The sequence below is a fragment of the Mizuhopecten yessoensis genome, unplaced genomic scaffold (genome assembly GCF_002113885.1).
Source record: "Mizuhopecten yessoensis strain PY_sf001 unplaced genomic scaffold, ASM211388v2 scaffold9157, whole genome shotgun sequence".
Classification (NCBI taxonomy): Eukaryota; Metazoa; Mollusca; class Bivalvia; order Pectinida; family Pectinidae; genus Mizuhopecten; species Mizuhopecten yessoensis.
Window position 1 is genome coordinate 1,086,308 of NW_018407907.1, and position 24,539 is coordinate 1,110,846.

Below are 24,539 nucleotides of genomic sequence, written 5' to 3' on the forward strand. Positions count from 1 at the left end.
GGGGGGGGGGATTTCTCAATTTACATTACATTTTGTCCCAATGTTGCAGATTCAACAATCTAAGGTAACATTTCTGTTGGACAGAAGTAAATTATTTCCACACCTGTTAGTATATTGTTTACTCCCATACCTGTATGTATGTATATCTATTCTATTTAAAATGAATACATCTCAATGTAGTGCATCATATAACCTACATTAAAACAGGGAGATAGAAATAGAAATAATTGCATTGGATGAGTACATGTAACATTTTTACATGTTTCAAATTTTGCTAAAACACATTTATCGAAAGCTTTTCACTCCTAACTGATAAATCTTGTACAAATTTTATGGAAACATTTCTTTATTTAGTGCTTAGAATCCTGAAAAATGAAAAAAAGGGAACACAAATCAATATAGTATGCAAATAAAGGTGGTGACCAATAGCTACAGGAGAAAACATAAGACCGGTCATGATTTGCGCACTACTTTGCAATATTTGGTTGTAAGAAGGGATCCCCAAAACCACTATATTTACCAAATAAAGGATAAAATATTTCTACAGTGTACTTAATCCAGTAGACTTGCTCTTCACCATCTTGTTATCAATGTTGCCTCCCAATGGGTCATTATCATTATCCCTTAAACAAAGGAACATTTTTTGGAGGATAGGGGCCCTTAATGACAAGCATTTTTATTTCAATAATTTTTGCCAAAATTTTATTTCAAAATTAAGATATTTCTTAACATTTTCTACTTTAACACAAACCCGTACATTTAAATGATACTTCTTCAAATAAAACAAAACAGAAGCACTGTCATTTACTAGAACTCTACGTCGCGGGTAATCTCAAGTTCGTTATCTGGCCTCCGATAACCCTAACACTGTGAGAGCAAAGATCTACTCCAAATCTTTCACATGATGAACTGTTCCATCATTTAGACTGTTCTTCATATCATCGTGTCATGAACCGTTTGTTATTTTTGAGGTCAATGAATGACGTCTGTGCCCGTTTCTCGAGGTCAGCGAGCTCCTTGACTGCCGGGGCCAGTGAATCCACGTGTCCTTGATAAGAGCTCCCTGTGAGAATAAAACAAAAATAGATAAAACATTGCTTGTCAGATTGAGAGGTCACCACATCATATATTATACTATGATTTAAATTTGCATTTGTTTGTCTCCCTTAAAATATCTAACTCATTCACCCCTGAAATTTCGTAATGAACTATTCCAACCTTTGAATTGGAAGGGTTCAAATGTGTCTTCAAGGGTGAATGAGTTTACTAAGCATTGTATAATGATATAAAACAAATGTTACTCCAAGTCCCAACAATAGGGACTTCAAGTGACATTTGTTCTATATTTTTATCTTTATTTCCCTTTGGAAATCATCTGTTGTTTATTACATCGTATATTGATTTAGAATTTATGTAAATAATATTTCTGAATTCTATCATGTCATCAACCAAAGAAATACAAATGTCCAAATTCATATTCACAAAGAACATCTATACATGTTTCTTAGTATGGAACTTTTTGTAAAGGAGATTCCTAGCTGTCACAATAAAGGTACCTAGCATACATCTTTACAAGCCTAGAACATATATACTAAATTGGCCAGTACCTCAACATGGGAAAATAGTGACTAGATGGGTTTACTATAAATATACATGGAACACATTAACATATATCTGTGGTTTAACAAATAATTTTATAATAATGTGTTTGCTTCAGATATTTTTTTTCTTAAATTTCAATATATGCAGTTATGTCTACCTGGGTATATGCAAGACCACACACTTGTGTTTTTCTAATGAAACAGAAAGCACAAGTTTATTGCGCGGACGAATATATTCACGAGTGCACGGAGCACACAAGTGAATATATATGTCTGCGTAATAAATGAGTGCTTTCTGACTCATTAGAAAAACACAAGTGTGTGGTCTTGCTTTTATCACATACCTTCTGTATTTAGTAGAGATCGATACAAAGATTTTATAAACTTATATATTCTTTGCAAATACTGGGAACTTTTCAGTTCGCCATGACAAGGGGATTCCCATAAAAAGTAGTTCCGGCTAGTAGGTAAATACAACATTTCCGTATTGAACATGTGCAATACAGAACGTTATATTTCATGGTCAGAAAATTGCTTGTATTACTATAGCCAGATTCAACAGGTATGTGATAAAAACTAGTATTTCACATTTGTTTTAGATTCAAACATATTTGATTAACAATGACCAGTCAAACAAGTCACCCAACTTACTAGGCCCTCTCCCAGAATATATTTTGAAAAGTTTTGATATCTTAAAAATAGAAACCTGGAATAAAATTGTTCTTTTGAAATGTGTAGTTAAAATTAGTACAAAGACACTTGACTGACATGTATATGACTAAACAAATGTTGGGAGATTGCAGTAAAGGTAAAACACTATGATAAAAGTTATGTTTTAAAGTGTATGACCTATTTAACAAAGCGTAGCTGAATCTAGTCATTATTGTACATATATAACAACTATTGTACATTCGCTTACAGCGTAGCCGAAATCAACATCGATTTTGTGGACAACTCGTACACATTTTACTACGCTTCACTGGTCATTTGTCTGATGAAGGTGACAGTGTACATATCGTACTAGACATCGAAACGTCACATAGAAATTTTTATTGGTTTTGTTAAAAACCCTTTTCATAGTATGACCTATGTCTTTATGGAAATGATAACAGCAATATGACACATATCAAATATTATATAGTTCTAGGGATAGGGCCAACGCAGTTTGTCTTATTTAGGTTTGGTTGGTTCTGTTTATCCCTTAGCTGGATATACCACCCGGTATGCAGGGCATTTGAAGAATAGGGAAACTAAGTATAGAAGTCAATCGCAACAAGCTCGGGATAAGATGGGTTTTATATATTAGGAAACGTCTACCGGTTTGGCCTTATAATTAACAGTGGGCTTCTGTCCTGAAGAAACCTATTGTTCTGGGGAAACCAGTAGACGTTTCCTAGTATATTGCGATAGACTTCTCCACTTAGTTTTCAAATATTGTGACACATCAGAATTACCTACTTTTTGATGATCCATTAAAAAAATTACCATATTGTCAAAGTAACCCTTGGTCACACCAATACATGGTTATAGGGATAAAATTATTTAAATCTTAAAAACAGAAAAATATCAAGTCTTTAAATATAATTAAGTTACTGTTATATTTTAATTATTACGAAGAACAATACTCAAAATAAAGTTGTTATACATTTACCTGCATTTTTCCTCTTGTTGCCATAAATAACTTTTCCATCAAACTCGTTAATGGGGACCTTGAGGTCAGGCTCAACTGTTTCTATGGTGATGTCCAGGTGTTCTTGGATGTCCAGCAAGAGCTTCAAAGAGAGAAAATATACGAAATTCAAATAAAAAATCCATGAAATTTAATTCAAAGTTTCTGGATAACAGAAGTATTTCACTTTGAAAGATTTCATTTTTGTTTTTACAAATATCAATATGAAATGTTTAATAATAATCATAATAATAATTCAAGGTTCTTATAAAATGCTTTAGCACAACCTAGTTCGTAGGTCTTCTCAAAGCGGCTCACAAAATAATTATCAGTGGTTATAGGGCCTTTGCAACCAGCACATATCTTTCTCAACTTCCTGAGAAGCATATGGCCAGGGCTGCCATTTCATCGTTCACAGCTAGCCTTCAACAATTCTAGCACTGCCCAACCACGTACTCATTTACAGCTGAGTAGACTTTAACAAGTGAAGTAAAGTATCTTGCTCAAGGATACAACACAGTGCCGTGCCATGACCCAAACCCGCAACCCTTCGGTCACGAGCCTGGCGTTCTACCACTAGACTACCGTGCCTTCAAAAATTAAACTTAACTCTAAAAGACAAAAAAGGAAACGTAACTCTTTCTGACAAAGTAAAATTTAAATTTCCTATCTTGGTCGGCATGATTTGTGATTTAAAGTTACCTATGCCCAACTTGTAGGAACATTAACCATAGTTGGTGAGTTTTGCCTTGTAGAGAGATATCTATGTTGGTCAGTGACTTTAATGTGAAAAGAATTATCTATCTTCATCAACGATGTTTGTGTTTTAGGGTTACACCTACCTTTTTCAGTCATGTTTGGTGTATTTAGAGTTACCTACCTTGGGCTCTTTGTACCGGATACAACAGCCACCGTAGTCAGTGAGGTTTGTGTTGTAGGGTTACCTACCTTTGGCTCGTCGTACCAGATACAACAGCCAACGTGGTCAGTGAGGTTTGTGTTATAAGAGTTACCTACCTTGGGCTCGTCGTACCGGATAAAGCAGCTACCGTAGTCAGTGAGGTTTGTGTTATGGAGTTACCTACCTTGGGCTCGTCGTACCAGACAAAGCAGCCACCGTGGTCAGTGAGGTTTGTGTTTTAGAGTTACCTACCTTGGGCTCGTCATACCAGATACAACAGCCACCGTAGTAAGTGAGGTTTGTGTTATAGAGTTACCTGCCTTGGGCTCATAGTACCAGATACAGCCGTCACTGTAGTCAGTGAGATTTGTGTAACAGAGTTACCTACCTTGGGCTGACGTACCAGACAAAGCAGCCACCGTGGTCAGTGAGGTTTGTGTTTTAGAGTTACCTACCTTGGGCTCGTCGTACCAGACACAGTGAGATTTGTTTTACAAAGTAAACTACCTCCGTTAGTATGTTTGTGTTTTAGAGTTACCTACCTTGGGCTTGTCGTCCCGGATACAGTAGCCACCATAGTCAGTGAGGTTTGTGATATAGAGTTATCTACTTTGGGCTCGTCGCACCAGATACAGCCGTCACTGGTTTGTGTTATGGAGTTACCTACCTTGGGCTCGTCGTACCAGACACAGTGAGATTTGTTTTACAAAGTAAACTACCTCCGTTAGTATGTTTGTGTTTTAGAGTTACCTACCTTGGGCTTGTCGTCCCGGATACAGTAGCCACCATAGTCAGTGAGGTTTGTGATATAGAGTTATCTACCTTGGGCTCGTCGCACCAGATACAGCCGTCACTGTAGTCAGTGGGATTTGTTTTACAAAGTAAACTACCTCCGTCAGTATGTTTGTGTTTTAGAGTTACCTACCTTGGGCTTGTCGTCCCGGATACAGTAGCCACCATAGTCAGTGAGGTTTGTGATATAGAGTTATCTACCTCGGGCTCGTCACACCAGGTACAGCCGTCACTGTAGTCAGTGAGATTTGTTTTACAAAGTAAACTACCTCCGTCAGTATGTTTGTGTTTTAGAGTTACCTACCTTGGGCTTGTCGTCCCGGATACAGTAGCCACCATAGTCAGTGAGGTTTGTGATATAGAGTTATCTACCTTGGGCTCGTCGCACCAGATACAGCCGTCACTGGTTTGTGTTATGGAGTTACCTACCTTGGGCTCGTCGTACCAGACAAAGCAGCCACCGTGGTCAGTGAGGTTTGTGTTTTAGAGTTACCTACCTTGGGCTCGTCATACCAGATACAACAGCCACCGTAGTCAGTGAGGTTTGTGTAACAGATTTACCTACTTTGGGCTCGTCGTACCAGACAACGCAGCCACCGTGGTCAGTGAGGTTTGTGTTTTAGAGTTACCTACCTTGGGCTTGTCGTACCGGATACAGTAGCCACCATAGTCAGTGAGGTTTGTGATATAGAGTTATCTACTTTGGGCTCGTCGCACCAGATACAGCCGTCACTGGTTTGTGTTATGGAGTTACCTACCTTGGGCTCGTCGTACCAGACCCAGCAGCTACCGAAGTCAGTGAGGTTTGTGTAACAGAGTTACCTTCCTTGGGCTCGTCGTACCAGACACAGCAGCTACCGTAGTCAGTCAGGTTTGTGTAACAGAGTTACCTACCTTGGGTTCGTCGTACCAGACACAGCAGCTACCGTAGTCAGTGAGGTTTGTGTAACAGAGTTACCTACCTTGGGCTCGTCGTACCAGACAAAGCAGCCACCGTAGTCAGTGAGGTTTGTGTAACAGAGTTACATACCTTGGGCTCGTTGACAAGATACAGCAGCTACCGTAGTCAGTGAGGTTTGTGTAACAGAGTTACCTACCTTGGGCTCGTCGTACCAGACAAAGCAGCCACCGTGGTCAGTGAGGGTTGTGTAACAGAGTTACCTACCTTGGGCTCGTCGTACCAGACCCAGCAGCTACCGTAGTCAGTGAGGTTTGTGTAACAGAGTTACATAATTTTGGCTCGTCGTACTAGACACAGCAGCTACCGTAGTCAGCGAGGTTTGTGTAACAGAGTTACCTACCTTGGGCTCGTCGTATCAGACACAGCAGCCACCGTATAGTCAGTGAGGTTTGTGTAACAGAGTTATCTACCTTGGGATCGTCGTACCAGGTAAAGCAGCCACAGTGGACTGTGAGGTTTGTGTAACAGAGTTACATACTTTGGGCTCGTCGTACCAGACAAAGCAGCCACCGTGGTCAGTGAGGTTTGTGTAACAGAGTTACCTACCTTGGGCTGTCGTACCAGACAAAGCAGCCACCGTGGTCAGTGAGGTTTATATAACAGAGTTACCTACCTTGGGCTTGTCGTACCAGACAAAGCAGCCACCGTAGTCAGTGAGGTTTGTGTAACAGAGTTACATAATTTTGGCTCGTCGTACTAGACACAGCAGCTACCGTAGTCAGCGAGGTTTGTGTAACAGAGTTACCTACCTTGGGCACGTCGTACCAGACACAGCAGCCATCGTGGTCAGTGAGGTTTGTGTAACAGTGTTACCTCCCTTGGGCACGTCGTACCAGACACAGCAGCCATCGTGGTCAGTGAGGTTTGTTTAACAAAGTTACCTACCTTCGGCTCGTCGTACCAGACACAGCAGCTACCGTAGTCAGTCAGGTTTGTGTATCAGAGTTACCTACCTTGGGTTCGTCGTACCAGACACAGCAGCTACCGTAGTCAGTGAGGTTTGTGTTATAAGAGTTACCTACCTTGGGCTTGTTGTATCGGATAAAGCAGCTACCGTAGTCAGTAAGGTTTGTGTTATAGAGTTACCTACCTTGGGCTCGTCGTACCAGACACAGCCGCTACCGTAGTCAGTGAGGTTTGTATAACAGAGTGACCTACCTTGGGCTCGTCGATCAGACACAGCCGCTACCGTAGTCAGTGAGGGTTGTGTAACAGAGCTACCTACCTTGGGCTTACCTTGGGCTCGTCGTACAAGACACAGCAGCCATCGTATAGTCAGTGAGGTTTGTGATATAGAGTTATCTACCTTGGGCTCGTCGCACCAGATACGGCCGTCACTGTAGTCAGTGAGATTTGTGTAACAGAGTTACCTGCCTTGGGCTCATCGTACCAGACAAAGCAGCCACCGTGGTCAGGTTGGTTTGTGTTTTAGAGTTACCTACCTTGGGCTGTCGTAACAGACAAAGCAGCCACCGTGGACAGTGAGGTTTGTGTAACAGAGTTAACTACCTTGGGCTCGTCGTAACAAACAAAGCCGCCACCATAGTCACTGAGGATTGTGTAACAGAGCTACCTACCTTGGGCTCGTCATACCAGACACAGCAGCCACCGTATAGTCAGCGAGGTTTGTGTAACAGAGTTAACTACCTTGGGCTCGTCGTACCAGACAAAGCAGCTACCGTAGTCAGTGAGGGTTGTGTAACAGAGTTACCTAACTTTGGCTCGGCGTACCAGACACAGCAGCTTCCGTAGTCCGTGAAGTTTGTGTAACAGAGTTACATACTTTTAGCTCGTCGTACCAGACACAGAAGCTACCGTAGTCCGTGAGGTTTGTGTAACAGAGCTACTTGGGCTCGTCGTACCAGACAAAGCAGCTACCGTAGTCAGTGAAGTTTGTGTAACAGAGTTACATACCTTGGGCTCGTTGACAAGATAAAGCAGCTACCGTAGTCAGTGAAGTTTGTGTAACAGAGTTACTTACCTAGGGTTCATTGACAAGATACAGCAGCTTCCGTAGTCAGTGAGGTTTGTATAACAGATTTACCTACCTTGGGCTCGTCGTAACAAACAAAGCCGCCACCATAGTCACTGAGGATTGTGTAACAGAGCTACCTACCTTGGGCTTACCTTGGGCTCGTCGTACAAGACACAGCAGCCATCGTATAGTCAGTGAGGTTTGTGTACCAGAGTTACGTACCTAGGGCTCATTGACAAGACACAGCAGCTACCGTAGTCCGTGAGGTTTGTGTAACAGAGTTAACTACCTTGGGCTCGTCGTACAAGACACAGCAGCTACCGTAGTCAGTGAAGTTTGTGTAACAGAGTTACATACTTTTGGCTCTTCGTACCAGACACAGCAGCCACCGTGGTCAGTGAGGGTTGGGTTTTAGAGTGACCTACCTTGGGCACGTCGACCAGACACAGCAGTGGGCTCGTTGACAAGATAAAGCAGCTACCGTAGTCAGTGAGTTTTGTGTAACAGATTTACCTACCTTGGGCTCATCGTACCTGTGTAACAGAGTTACCTAACTTTGGCTCGGCGTACCAGACACAGCAGCTTCCGTAGTCCGTGAAGTTTGTGTAACAGAGTTACATACTTTGGGCTCGTCGTACCAGACCCAGCAGCTACCGTAGTCAGTAAGGCTTGTGTTATAGAGTTACCTACCCAGACAAAGCAGCCACCGCGGTCAGTGAGGTTTGTGTAACGGAGTTACCTACCTTGGGCTGTCGGTTATAGAGTTACCTACCTTGGGCTCGTCATACCAGATACAACAGCCACCGTAGTTAGTGAGGTTTGTGTTATAGAGTTCCCTACCTTGGGCTCGTCGTACAAGACACATCAGCTACCGTAGTCAGTCAGGTTTGTGTAACAGAGTTACATACTTTGGGCTCGTCGTACCAGACCCAGCAGCTACCGTAGTCAGTAAGGCTTGTGTTATAGAGTTACCTACATTGGGCTCATCGTACCAGACAAAGCAGCCGCCGTGGTCAGTGAGGTTTGTGTAACAGAGTTACCTACCTTGGGCTCATCGTACCAGACAATGCAGCCACCGTAATCAGTGAGGTTTGTGTAACAGAGCTACCTACCTTGGGCTTGTCGTACCAGACACAGCAGCCACTGTGGTCAGTGAGGTTTGTGTAACAGAGTTACCTACCTTGGGCTTATCGTCCCAGACAATGCAGCCACCGTAATCAGTGAGGGTTGTGTAACAGAGCTACCTACCTTGGGCTCGTCGTACCAGACACAGCAGCTAACGTAGTCAGTGAGGTTTGTGTAACAGAGTTCCCTACCTTGGGCTTGTCGTGCCAGACACAGCAGCTACCGTAGTCAGGGAGGGTTGTGTAACAGAGTTACCTACCTTGGGCTTGTCGTCCCAGACACAGCAGCTACCGTAGTCAGGGAGGGTTGTGTAACAGAGTTACCTACCTTGGGCTTGTCGTACCAGACACAGCAGCTACCGTAGTCAGGGAGGTTTGTGTAACAGAGTTACCTACCTTGGGCTCGTCGTACAAGACACAGCAGCTACCGTAGTCAGTCAGGTTTGTGTAACAGAGTTACCTACCTTGGGTTCGTCTCACCAGACACAGCAGCTACCGTAGTCAGTGAGGTTTGTGTAACAGAGTTACCTACCTTGGGATCGTCGTACCAGACACAGCAGCTACCGAAGTCAGGGAGGTTTGTGTAACAGAGTTACCTACCTTGGGATCGTCTCACCAGACACAGCAGCTACCGTAGTCGGTGAGGTTTGTGTAACAGGGTTACCTACCTTGGGCTCGTCGTACAAGTCACAGCAGCTACCGTAGTCAGTCAGGTTTGTGTAACAGAGTTCCCTACCTTGGGATCGTCGTACCAGGTAAAGCAGCCACAGTGGTCTGTGAGGTTTGTGTAACAGAGTTACCTAGCTACCTTGGGCTCGTCGTACCAGACAAAGCAGCCACCGTGGTCGGGGAGGTTTGTGTTTTAGAGTTACCTACCTTGGGCTTGTCGTACCAGACACAGCAGCTACCGTAGACAGGGAGGTTTGTGTAACAGAGTTACATACCTTGGGCTCGTCGTACGTACCAGACAATGCAGCCACCGTATTCAGTGAGGTTTGTGTAACAGAGTTATCTACCTTGGGCTCGTCGTACCAGACAAAGCAGCCACCGAGTGAGGTTTGTGTAACAGAGTTACATCCCTTGGGCTCGTCGTACCAGACACAGCAGCTACTGTAGTCAGTGAGGTTTGTGTAACAGGGTTACCTACCTTGGGCTCGTCGTACAAGACACAGCAGCTACCGTAGTCAGTGAGGATTGTGTAACAGAGTTACCTACCTTGGGTTCGTCTCACCAGACTACCTTGGGCTGTCGTACCAGACAAAGCAGCCACCGTATAGACAGTGAGGTTTGTGTAACAGAGTTACCTAGCTCCCTTGGGCTCGTCGTACCAGACAAAGCAGCCATCGTGGTCAGTGAGGTGTGTGTAACAGAGTTACCTCCCTTGGGTTCGTCTCCCCAGACACAGCAGCTACCGTAGTCAGTGAGGATTGTGTAACAGAGTTACCTACCTTGGGCACGTCGTACCAGACACAGCAGCCATCGTATAGTCAGTTAGGTTTGTGTAACAGAGTTCCCTACCTTGGGCTCGTCGTCCCAGACACACCAGCTACCGTAGTCAGTGAGGTTTGTGTAACAGAGTTACATACCTTGGGCTCGTCGTACCAGACAAAGCAGCCACCGTATAGTCAGTGAGGTTTGTGTAACAGAGTTCCCTAGCTACCTTGGGCTCGTCGTACCAGACACAGCAGCCACCGTATAGTCAGTGAGGTTTGTGTAACAGAGTTACCTAGCTACCTTGGGATCGTCGTACCAGACACAGCAGCTACCGTAGTCAGTGAAGTTTGTGTAACAGAGTTCCCTACCTTGGGCTCGTCGTACCAGACACAGCAGCCACCGTGGTCAGTAAGACTTGTGTTGTAACAGCCTCTTCCACGGTTATTACAGTTGGAGTGGTACCACACCTGCAAACATTTTTTTATTTTTTTATTTTTAAATTGTATTATGACACAAGTACTGGTACCATCAAAAACACCTTAAATTTAATAGACTTGCTTCCTCTATCTAAAGCGAGAAATCATTAGGATCCTCCATTGACATATGTAGTTATTTCATTCCTGTAACACTTCAAAATATCCTTGACGACTCGTGTTGGCATTATAGAGTTGTTAAGACATTTTTAGCTGTCATAAAAATGCGTGAACACAGAAACCATAACCTGTTTTACTTCTATTTTCTGAAGACCTTACATATTGTTTGACTTGAAAATTGATTTGAAAATAATTAAAAGAAATGGTGGTTTTAAAGAACGACATGCTGTTCTTGGCAGAAAGAAGATAATTAAAATTGCCCTAAACTTTTGCCTTCAAGGTCACAAACGATGTCAATACATTTCAGAACCATTGCAGAAAACGGTGGCCAATTACTTTTCTTTTAACCCTTTCACCCCTAGGTAACTTTAGTAGACTCTACCGTACATTGATCTGGATGAGTCAATTATGGTCTACAGTGGTGAAAGGGTTAATCTTATTTTCTTGCACAAGAAGACAATCTTTCAGAGATAAATTCAGTGAAACTGAGTTAGGTCAGATATATACTGTATCCCAGAGGTGTCCTAGATTAATTTTACCCCTAGATAATTTAACCCTGGTTTTGTTTATTTTACAAATAATTGTATTATAATCAGGTTAATGTCTTCTACCTTTAATAAACATACAAAATCTCTACAGATCTCTTTTTTGCATTTTCTGTTTAGTTGGTAAAAATGAAAATGTCTTATAATTTACAAAAGAACATATCTGATTGCAACAGCATTGCTATTGTTCCCTACCATAACACATGTAGTTTGAAGGATTTGAAAACAAAATAAGCATAGAATCAGTGATATTCAAACCAAAGAACTTGAGATGGCACAAAACACATATGTTCATGAGAAAATTAATTTAACTCATTCACCCCTGCAATTTCATAATGAACTATTCCAACCTTTGAATTGGAAGAGGTCAAATGTGTCTTCTGGGGTGAATGAGTTAATTTTATCTTATGTTTTTCATGAAATTTCTGCAAGGTTTATTTATCTTTACAGAAAAGATTTATTAAAGCTATATTGTCATGCCGTTGAAAACACTTTTTCCCATTCAGTTTTAGGTCAAGTATTTTGCTGTGGTACAGGGGTCCTGTAGTGTATGCTGTATAATACTTATGAAATGGAATAAAGGGCAATAACTGCTGTTAATTTAGTACAGGAAAATAGCATTGCCAGCAAATCATCCCGATGTAAATGTGATATAAAATTGAGAGAAACAGAATTGAATGTGATCTGTCAAAACATATTAAAGGAGAAATTTGGACATGGTACATATATAGCTACATGTTTTCTGAAGTCGAAAAAAAGTCCAAAATCTCCAGTAAAAATACAGAAGAAAAACGGTAGCAGTGCAATTGTTCTCATTATGCTGATAAATGGTATACAAAAATTGAAAGCAATCTGTCAAACAAGTTTCGAGATGTTACTCCAGAGAGACGAATAACTTTACAATTTCTAGCCACAGCATTGCAATAGGGGACCATAATCACGCTTCTGTTGTTACACCAATCCACCAATTTTATGTTACATTTTTATTGAATTTTTATTCCTGTATCCTCGGTACTCCAGGGTTACAGTCACTTACGCTCTCCGCACCCCTGGAAGATGTCATAGCAAAATCAACGACTCAGTGTGTACCACCATGTGGATGAGATCATAGAAGACTAGTTTGTTCCTTTGATGTACATTAAAAGAATCTGTTAGTCGCATAACAGTAAAATTGACTGGCTTTGAAGTCGGGTGTTGCGCACGCTCCTCTGTAATCTTCAAAGGACAGGTATCAGCCTTAGCGATTGGTCAGGTTTTTTTATCCTGAGACCAATCAAATATCGTAACCCCTGGAGTATCGAGGATGCGTTTACAGTATATATCATTGATGAAAATGAAGTGAATTCTTATACTTTGTACCTGCAATACTGAAGCATTTTTGTGCACTGTGATAAAATATTTCTCATAACATCACAGTTACTGAATATTAGACTTCCCCCCCCCCCTTTTTTTTATTGTTTTTGGTTGGACTGTCCATTGGAAGATTGAGAGTGACTAAATTATTTTTGAAGACTTACCTTTTCTTTAACAGTGGAAACAAAAGAGATAGCGAGTCCCATCCTGCAACGAGAAATTAACCATGTTTGTGACAAAACCTTACAATTGGTACGATCACACGCCAAAGTGTCACAGACAAGCTGAGGTGTGACAGGAACAAATAAAATACATTTCTATTACGTTTTATTTCTAACTAAATATGGGAAACTACGAAATAAATTACTTTCTGTGCCGTACATTTTTTGTACACAAAGATTAATGCACTGTCTGTACAGCTTCCAGTAGAGATTCTTTAAAACTGTTCAAAACCAATAATTGATGAACAAAGAAACCACATTTGGCATCAGAAACAGGGTCTTTAAATGCTGGACCAATAAGGATGGCGTTTAAATTGTATTATGTGTCTCTGGTAGTTCTTTTTTTTACTTTGACATTCTTAAATGCTTTTTAGCATGTATTTCTTTGCTTTTTATTTTTGCAAATTGTCTTTAATTTGATAAAGAAAGAGTTTTCTTCAACTAATGTAACTGCAGAGACAGCGTAACCAAACATTTAAAAGAAATTTGAGACAGAATTAGGGTATTGCTTAAAACGATTTAAGCTTTTTTCATAAACAAGGTTCTGGTCATGATCGAGTTCAGTGTCTTCTATCAGGATCTCGGCTTTGATTTCTCAAGTGATAACATTTTTTTACTGTGCCGCACCCCCTCCCTTCCATCCCCCCTCCACCAGTGCTGTTATCTTCATTTATACAAAATTAATCAAATTGGGCCAAGAAATGTTAAAACCTAACACAAGGTCCCTTTAACTTTTCAGGGCCACAGTGGCCGAGTGATTAAGGCGTCTGACTGTCTATGATAACAAGCCCTCCACCACTGGGTCGCAGGTTTGATATCTATGTGGGGCAGTCGCTAGTTACTGGCCACAGGTCGGTGGGTTTTTTTTCTGGGTTATCCGGCTTTACTCTACCACCAAACCAAAATCTGACACATCCTTTAATGACCGTGGCTGTTAATAGGATGTAAAACACATTCAAACTAAACTGCAGTTACCATTTTTCATCTTTTACACCTCTCTCATAAAAAGAAACAATTATGATGGTATATTTTCAGCTCTACCCACACAACCAATTCTATGGATCCTTACCTTTCAGCTCTACCCACACAACCAATTCTATGGATCCTTACCTTTCAGCTCTACCTAGGCGACCAATTCTATGGATCCTTACCTTTCAGTTCAACCCACACGACCAATTCTATGGATCCTTACCTTTCAGTTCTACCCACACGACCAATTCTATGGATCCTTACCTTTCAGCTCTACCCACACGACCAATTCTATGGATCCTTACCTTTCAGTTCTACCCACACGACCAATTCTATGGATCCTTACCTTTCAGCTCTACCCACACGACCAATTCTATGGATCCTTACCTTTCAGCTCTACCCACACGACCAATTCTATGGATCCTTACCTTTCAGCTCTACCCACACGACCAATTCTATGGATCCTTACCTTTCAGCTCTACCCACACGACCAATTCTATGGATCCTTACCTTTCAGCTCTACCCACACGACCAATTCTATGGATCCTTACCTTTCAGCTCTACCCACACGACCAATTCTATGGATCCTTACCTTTCAGCTCTACCCACACGACCAATTCTATGGATCCTTACCTTTCAGCTCTACCCACACGACCAATTCTATGGATCCTTACCTTTCAGCTCTACCCACACGACCAATTCTATGGATCCTTACCTTTCAGCTCTACCCACACGACCAATTCTATGGATCCTTACCTTTCAGCTCTACCCACACGACCAATTCTATGGATCCTTACCTTTCAGCTCTACCCACACGACCAATTCTATGGATCCTTACCTTTCAGCTCTACCCACACGACCAATTCTATGGATCCTTACCTTTCAGCTCTACCCACACGACCAATTCTATGGATCCTTACCTTTCAGCTCTACCCACACGACCAATTCTATGGATCCTTACCTTTCAGCTCTACCCACACGACCAATTCTATGGATCCTTACCTTTCAGCTCTACCCACACGACCAATTCTATGGATCCTTACCTTTCAGCTCTACCCACACGACCAATTCTATGGATCCTTACCTTTCAGCTCTACCCACACGACCAATTCTATGGATCCTTACCTTTCAGCTCTACCCACACGACCAATTCTATGGATCCTTACCTTTCAGCTCTACCCACACGACCAATTCTATGGATCCTTACCTTTCAGCTCTACCCACACGACCAATTCTATGGATCCTTACCTTTCAGCTCTACCCACACGACCAATTCTATGGATCCTTACCTTTCAGCTCTACCCACACGACCAATTCTATGGATCCTTACCTTTCAGCTCTACCCACACGACCAATTCTATGGATCCTTACCTTTCAGCTCTACCCACACGACCAATTCTATGGATCCTTACCTTTCAGCTCTACCCACACGACCAATTCTATGGATCCTTACCTTTCAGCTCTACCCACACGACCAATTCTATGGATCCTTACCTTTCAGCTCTACCCACACGACCAATTCTATGGATCCTTACCTTTCAGCTCTACCCACACGACCAATTCTATGGATCCTTACCTTTCAGCTCTACCCACACGACCAATTCTATGGATCCTTACCTTTCAGCTCTACCCACACGACCAATTCTATGGATCCTTACCTTTCAGCTCTACCCACACGACCAATTCTATGGATCCTTACCTTTCAGCTCTACCCACACGACCAATTCTATGGATCCTTACCTTTCAGCTCTACCCACACGACCAATTCTATGGATCCTTACCTTTCAGCTCTACCCACACGACCAATTCTATGGATCCTTACCTTTCAGCTCTACCCACACGACCAATTCTATGGATCCTTACCTTTCAGCTCTACCCACACGACCAATTCTATGGATCCTTACCTTTCAGCTCTACCCACACGACCAATTCTATGGATCCTTACCTTTCAGCTCTACCCACACGACCAATTCTATGGATCCTTACCTTTCAGCTCTACCCACACGACCAATTCTATGGATCCTTACCTTTCAGCTCTACCCACACGACCAATTCTATGGATCCTTACCTTTCAGCTCTACCCACACGACCAATTCTATGGATCCTTACCTTTCAGCTCTACCCACACGACCAATTCTATGGATCCTTACCTTTCAGCTCTACCCACACGACCAATTCTATGGATCCTTACCTTTCAGCTCTACCCACACGACCAATTCTATGGATCCTTACCTTTCAGCTCTACCCACACAACCAATTCTATGGATCCTTACCTTTCAGCTCTACCCACACGACCAATTCTATGGATCCTTACCTTTCAGTTCTACCCACACGACCAATTCTATGGATCCTTACCTATCGGCTCTACCCACACGACCAATTCTATGGATGTAGTTCTGTTTCTCATCAGGAAGAGTCACATTGATCACTGTTAATAAAACAGAATTTTCATTAGCATTAAAAAAAAAATGGTATTACTTACAATAACATTTCCTTATTGAATATAACGGTATTTACATCACCAAAAGTGAGTTTGTTTGGTGGGTAAGGGAAAAGCAATTTTGAATGTTTCTTTTTTTCTTTTCAGTGTAATGTTTTTGTGTTTGGGCTGGAATAAAATGCTTGGCTTGATGCCTTTATCTTGTCAACTGCGATTGATATGGAATATTAAATTCCCCGGTTGCAGTTGTTGGAAGCAGAGGAAGGATTGTGGGGGAGGGGGGTAGGCTCATGTAAGGTCTAAAACTAGAAAATGTCCTGTATGACATAAAAGTCTCTAGCTCCTCTGAAAATAAGTGTCATTTCCTTTTGGAAAATTTCCATATACCTGGTATAGTAAAAGTGACCTTTGACACAAGTTCCTGAAATGAACTGAGTGGATGGAGCAATGACAGTGATTCAGGTTCAGGGTGGAATGGGATGGACATTGGTAATACTATATGCTATATGCTCCTTCATTACATTGGGTGGTTGGTTAACGCAGCAGATAAAGACACTCGCATTTCACTAAGGCGGCCGGGGTTCATTTCCTCACTAGCATATGAAAGGGTATATATGGGGTAACCTGCCCGACCACATGGGTTTTCTCCGGGTACTCTCAAGGTATCCTCCCACTTTAAGACCCCACCGTAAAGCTTTGTAGTCTTCAAAACGCCTTTTATTATGGCTTGCAATTGGTTAAGTTGAGTGAATATTTCATGTATTGCTTTGAGCAAAACAGTGTTTCAAAAAACATCTTTTTGCAGGTGAGGGACAGGAAAGACAAACATTTTGCATGACAATATTTCGTATCTGTGGTACAGAAATATATATCAAGCTATGAAAAAGCACCAGAATATATAAACTCATTCCACATTTCAAAGAGGGAGAAAGTGCGTGAAATACAAGTGAAACTGCCTTGCTCAATTATTATTTCCCTTTTATGTATCAAAACAACTCCAAAAAGCATTCGCTTGATTCAGACGCACCTGTTATGATAATAACACACCCTGCAGTAACTAGGAGATCATTTGACAACAGAATGTACTTGAATGAGAAAGTTTCGAGGGAGATTGGGTAAATTTTGGTCAAAAGGAGGGAATTTCCCTCCGAATGTTTGAGGTGGACTGTTTGAAGCAGTCACTCAGAAATAGAAATTATGTTAAGCAGAAATAGAAATTATGTTAGATATCAACTTACCACATTGTAGCCCGCCTACATCTATGCCTCTTGCTGCTACGTCGGTACATATCAGATACTTAACTCCCTTGTCCTGTAGTAAAAAAAAAAAAAGTTAGCGGAGACAACTATCAACAACAACCAAAGTAGAATTTTTTTAACATGAAAGTCAAGCAAATGTCAAAGTTAAACACTCTTGTGCACAGTATTGCAGTAAAAACAGAAAACCTTTAAGTGTCAAGCCATAAAAACAAAAATTTACGAAAACACATCAAGTTCGCCTTTTTTGCCCTGTCTTAAAGTTAAGAAAAAGGAAACCATTAGTGTCATCCCTATAGCTATAACCATTCAAACAAACAAGGAGTGAAGACAGAAAATTACACTATTGTGTCCATTTTCGAGTACAGCTATAGAACGTAGTGTCAATCCAAAAACTATAACCATTAGAATGTGAAGTTGTGCAAAGACACTCCACAACAAACTTTGAACAAGGGGCTATAACTCTATAATAAAGTGTGGAGCAAGACAATTAGGGCTCATATTTATGAAAATGTTCTCATGCTTAATAAGCATGGTTTTAATGCTCAAACTGAATTTCTCCTGACTCACTAAATTTATTCGATGTTGTCATAAATTCAACAGCAAACATTGAAAAGAATAATGGGTGTTAAGTATCTCAAAAGTTCTTCAAAATTATTTGATTGACAAATATGTTGATTTTAATAAATTTATAACAGAAGCAAGGTATCGGTGTTGAGCACAGAATCTGAGTTTGAGCATGAAAAAAGTTTAATAAATATGGGCCCTGATTCTGGAATGCGAAATTCAACCATCTTAAGATCAACAAGCATATAAAATTGATAATTGTGGGTGACAGGGGATAGATGTTATACAGAGGACAAAGTGAATTACAGTGAACAAAGGGGCTATAACTCTGTAAATACAGAGGACAATTTTAATTCGCTACACTCCATCATCCCAATAGGTTTTCACATGCAATGTTTGGTGATCGTGGGTGACAAGAGTATTTGAGATAAACACTGGACTTTAAGCAATGTGCAGTGAACAAATGGCTGTAACTCTATATTTACTAAGATGGGCAAATTTCATTCGCTACACTCCATCATCCCAATAGGTTCTCAAATGTGAAATTTGGTAACTGTGGGTGACTGAGTACTTGGGATTTACATAAGACATATGTATGAACAGCAAACAAAGGGCTGTAACTCTGTATATACTTAGTTTGGTCATCTTAATTTGCAACACTCCATTATCCCGATAAGGTCTCAAAAGAGATGTTTGGTTACATGGATAACAGAGTATTTAAGATATAAAGAGGACTTAAAGCTATGTACAGTGAAAAAGGGCCATAACTCTGTATTTCATTTGCCATTTCGCAGTACGCTGTCATCCCTGTAGGTTCTCACATGCGATATTTGGTAATTGTGAGTGACAGATTATTTTAGATATACACTGGACATTTAGTTATTACGTTCAGTGAACAAAGGGCCACAACTCTGTATATTATATGGCGAGTAATTTTAATTCACTTCTCTGCATCATACGAACAGCTATTCACATGCAAAATTTGGCTAATGTGGGCGAAAGAGTGCAGTATTGAGATAAACTGACACAAAGAATGACAGTCTGATGGACAGAAAGCAAACCGATTGTACCCTCTGGTAGTACCAGTCAAGGAAAAATAATTGCATTACTTTCTACAGAAATTTTTATGTCTCCACTTTTTGCCTATAATCCGGGATAACAGGCGACAACAGGTTCAGATATTGTGGTCTAAACATCACTAGAACCAAACCCGATAAAATAGCAAGGGAATATCAGATCTACCACCAGCCTGAAAGCCGAAAGTGATCAAGATATAAAATGCATATGTATTTTTCAAGTCTTACCATAAGTGTCATAAAAAAATCCTTTTATTGCAAGTGATTTACAACTACTAGACATAAAAAAAATATGTTACCTTAAATTTCTGTAAATTGGCCTTTCTTTCTTGTGGTTTACGATCACCGTGTAGGCAAACACAGGAGAAATTACGACCTGGAAAATGAGAAAAAAAAAGTTTTATAAAATCCGGTATAAAGCAGCGAATAAAATGAGATTACTCTTGATTTTCACATAGTTCTATTTGCAAGGGAATCTCGTTATCATCAAAGAATAGGAGGAAAGTTTAAATGAAAATATTTTTTTATCAGGAATAAGAAAACATAAAAAAATATATTTGAAATTGATAAACAGGATTTTTGCCTTTCTGGAATTGCCTTTTGTCAAAGCACAACTTTTCAACCAACATTTTCAAAAGATTAGCACGGCATTTTCAATACATTTCATGAACAGTCCATGAATTTTAAGAAAGTTGACTTTACAAGATTTTAATGCATAAAAACTTTAAACGTTGAAATGCTGCCTCAAACTAATGGAATTCGAAGCGATAGAATAAGAAACAAAACCAATATTGAGTTTTCACTGGAATTCAATTCAAGATGCTAGTGTTGCCTTATGAATAAAAATGAACTAGCACTAAGCTCCTGAAGTTGACAAATAAGTTGTACAAATTATCAAGAGATTATATTCAGTGATCCTCATTTCAATTTGATTAACCCTTTCACCCGTATGTAACTTTAAGTAGACTCTACCATGCATTGATATGAGTGTGTCCATTATGGTCGACAGTGGTGAAAGGGTTAAATAATTTCAAGGATCCCGCTGTCCCACCCAAGGCGAAACACGAAAGAATTCCTCTGTTCCTACGCACAGTAACCTCCCCTTAATCTCGCATTGGATAAATGCAGCGCGACAGGACAAGCATGTCAAATTCCCACCAGCCTAGCCGAGTTGGTTTGAGCGGCAGTACAATGATTAGATGTCCAGCTAAGGGTTCTAATCCTGGTTTGACCAGGCACTGCATTTTTACACTCAGAACAGTGTTGTTTATTATTTCTATTAATTTTATGAGCATATCATTTTTCATAAAAGTGAGCTCCTTATTTAGAACTAGTTTCCATAATTAATTTCTAGTAATTCCATACATTAACTTACAACACTTTTGATAAAAACAAGAGGGAGCTTACATTATTTGCTTTTTTATTTAATTTTTAAATTTTTAAGCAATTTTTTTATTTTTTTATTTTCAATTTTCAAGTAGATATGACAATAATGATTTGAAAGAGACTTATCCTATAAGCTCACAGCTTAGAAGTTATTGCAAGATAAAATTGTTCACAGAAATTAAAAATCAGCATATCTAATATCATCCGACATTCAAGAATATCTCTTTGAGAGTTTAGATTTGTCAGTCAAATTACATATAACATGTATTATTGTTTTGTCCTCTATACAATGTAACAAACTTCGTAAATGTTTACAATGAAGAAAAGGATTGAAGAAAAAAAAAATATTGAAGGAAACAAATAACATTTAAAATTAAAAGTAACGAAATAGAAACTAGAGGTGATAAAAACAATTACTGTTAAATGCTTTTATCTGTCCCCATCAGACGTTTCGCTATCTAGTTTGCTCTTCCCGAAACAGCCGTTACGACATAATGTTAAACGACTACAACACCTACACATGACATCTATAGATAAAAGCCGTGTACATCACGCTACTTTAGGGAAACAGAATTTTTAGAAGTGAAATCTCTTGAAAAATCAAATCAACATAAACCATGCCATTTTTAAACCAACATTGTATTAACTCATTCACCCCTGAAATTTCATAATGAACTATTCCAACCTTTGAATTAGAAGGGTTCAAATGTGTCTTCAGGGGTGAATGAGGTAATGATATTAAGAGATTCCGATATGAGATTTCATAAAGTGTTACGGTGACAATTTTAGGGAGTAAAATGAGTTAAAAACCTTTTAATACATTTTCATTTATCTATTTTACGATACCGCTGGGACACATGAAATGCACTGCTAAAAAAATCTTTGGTTCAAGTTAAATCTCATGTGATATATATTTTCTGTCAAATGAAATCTACGAAATGTATATTTACGACCCTCCATCTAAACATATGTCTGTGTTTTCTATAAGTTTGCTGATGTTGGCGAATCTTTTTTCATGCTTTGCCAGCAAACAAATCAACATTGTTCCAAGATAAACGTGATAGTGATAAAAAAAAAATATCAGCCTGTTTAACTGTCAGTTTTGAACTTTTTTTCATGGACACAATATCCAAAATAGAGATAATATACAAAGATTGTAATTTCATTTGAACAGCGTAAACACCTACAACCCTGTCCGGCACTTTCTAAAGGATGCCAGTTTTTTGTAATTGCAATATTGTACAACAACAGCATGTCTAACATACAGTTAAGGCTATATGCTACCTTACTGTGAAATGCATATCTTCCGCTATTCGAAGACTTGTCTCCCCTTTTTCCTGTTCAATATTCCAGTGTTACTCTCTAGCTAGTGTATGATTTCTCTGTCATCCCACTGATACGATAGACAGTACGTGAAAAGAAATGCATATCTCCCGTTATTCGTAAAGTTGTCTCCCCTTTTTCCTGACCATTATTCCTGTGTTACTCTGTAGCTAGGGTATGATTTCTCTGTCATCCCACAGATACGATAGATTGCACATGAAAAGAAATAATACTATGATGACAAGAAAACAATAACATATGACCTCACAATTGGCTTTTGATTGGATAGATCATGTTCGAATTGGGATGAAAAAAGGCTGCAAATTGTACAAATATGTAGAAGTTCCTCTACGAGAAAAAGTTTGTTATGTCAAAAAAAGCAATTTCAGTAAACATGATACTTAATGGAGCTTCCAATACAGTAAACAGCTGACACAAGAAAAAATAGAATGTCACAATGACATAAAAATAGAATGTCACAATAACATTTTTCTATTTTATTTTGCCATCCTTATCATAATTTTTATTTTAAAGACCATCTTCGCTAGCAAAGTGTTCGCTTCGTATCCAGTCCATGCACTTACCCTTGGCGGATATAGCCGTGTTTTCATAATTCCCTCTACTGCCACCTAGCGGATATAACGAGTTATTGTTGAAGGTTCGGTAAACACGGCTATATCCGCCAAGGGTAAGTGGCGTGTATACGAAGCGAACACTTGGCTAGCGAAGATGCGTAAAGACATGATTTTCAACAATGTTGCCTGCATTGAATGCTCCATTTGAAATGTTAACTGAAATTAGTTTTCTTCAAATTCGGTGAAGAAGCTTAACAAAAGATGCCCTGTCAAGTGTATAGTTTTCCGTGACAAGTATAAAATAAAACTGCCATTGTGACCGTCACAATTACGATCCATATCACGTTATTTTAGAGACTGCAAGGTTATTGAACTTTTGATATAACTCTGCCCACAATAAAGACAGTGAAGTTACACGGAGTCGGAGCAGACGACAGAATCTGTGGCATTTTACAGTTAAAATTTTGCCCACCTCAATCACACTAGTAAAGTAACACTACAAATACCAAACAATCTCTAGTATGGCAACACTATTATACCCAACAAATTCTTGTAAAGTGACATAGATTATGTGATTCTTGAATCTGATATTTTGAAATATTTCTGGTATGTACAATGGTATATATATACACCACACGGCAAAAACCAAACTCCAAAAATCGTCTATGTCTGACAATGCTTCTATCCCTTCCTGGGAAACCGTTTTCAGTGAAATTACAGTGCAAAGGTGAAAACATGATTTACCACAAATCTGACAGGCAATATCATTTAGAAACCATAGTTCATATTAGAGACAGCGAACAGTATCTATCACTAGCTTAGAACTGGCATATGTCAGACCGATTCTCATATAAACGTGACCAATTATGTGTTAGTTATGGTGTAGGCGACGTTAAGAAACCTTTGCTTGCCAGGAGATACCATAGGTCGTAGACAGCATATGTCTGTCTCTGCAGGGAATTGAGAAGGCTGTTATTAGGGATCCCCTTACCACTGCCAAAAACTGTAGCTAAGGATTGAATATTGTTTTACCAGCATGACAATATGCCTTTGATAAATCATTTTTGAAAAGATATCATATATACCTTGCAGATTTTTTTTATGAAAAAATAATAATATAAATAACACTCACAGTGTTCTGAAAGTAAAAGAACAAGGGGCCTGCCATGCATACAAACAGAATCTTTCAACCTCTTGGGGCTGAGATAGGGAAAGTTTCTTATGTCTTTCCGCAAGGGTTGAGATTTCACTATCTCACCCCCAAGGGGATGAATGATTATTTTCTCTTACCCTGTTCGCCCATTCCGTATCATGTACATAATGTAATGTTAACATTACAGGCTATATTCAGGGTTGACGTGACTTTGATGCATTGTTGAAGGGTGAGGGGGCGTAAGTGTATTGTTGTCGTGACGTCATACAATTGTAATGAATAGGGGAATCCCAGCCCCTGCGAGAGGGTATTCATGAAATCATGAATGGTCATGAACAATTCATGAACATTCATGAATACAGACAGTTTGAAATTCATGAATACTTATTCATGAATATTCATCAACCTGCTTTCATGCATTCTTCATGAACTTTTATGAATAATTAATAAATTCATAAAAATGCATGAATCTGCATGAAGTTTGTGATTATGAATTATTCATGGACTTTTATGCACAGCAAAAATTCATTAAAATTCATCAGAATTCATGAAAGGCATATCCTTGAGAAATCATGAACTTTGATGAATTTAAATGAATAATGCAAATTCATTAAAATTCATCAAA

The 24,539-nt window shown here is 39.8% G+C and overlaps 1 protein-coding gene across 1 annotated transcript in view; it reads right to left on the minus strand.

Moving 5' to 3' along the window:
- The window catches only part of LOC110457457 (ATP-dependent RNA helicase DDX1-like), a 266,330-nt gene continuing 241,791 nt past the window's right edge, over positions 1-24,539 (minus strand). Inside the window, exons 22-28 of the mRNA XM_021508746.1 lie at positions 19,777-19,853; positions 17,817-17,889; positions 16,494-16,566; positions 13,113-13,155; positions 10,826-10,924; positions 3,253-3,373; positions 1-1,063 (exon numbers count right to left, since the gene is read on the minus strand). Of these exons, the coding sequence (XP_021364421.1) occupies positions 939-1,063; positions 3,253-3,373; positions 10,826-10,924; positions 13,113-13,155; positions 16,494-16,566; positions 17,817-17,889; positions 19,777-19,853 (611 nt within the window). The 3' untranslated portion in view covers positions 1-938. The remainder of the gene's footprint in view (positions 1,064-3,252; positions 3,374-10,825; positions 10,925-13,112; positions 13,156-16,493; positions 16,567-17,816; positions 17,890-19,776; positions 19,854-24,539) is intronic.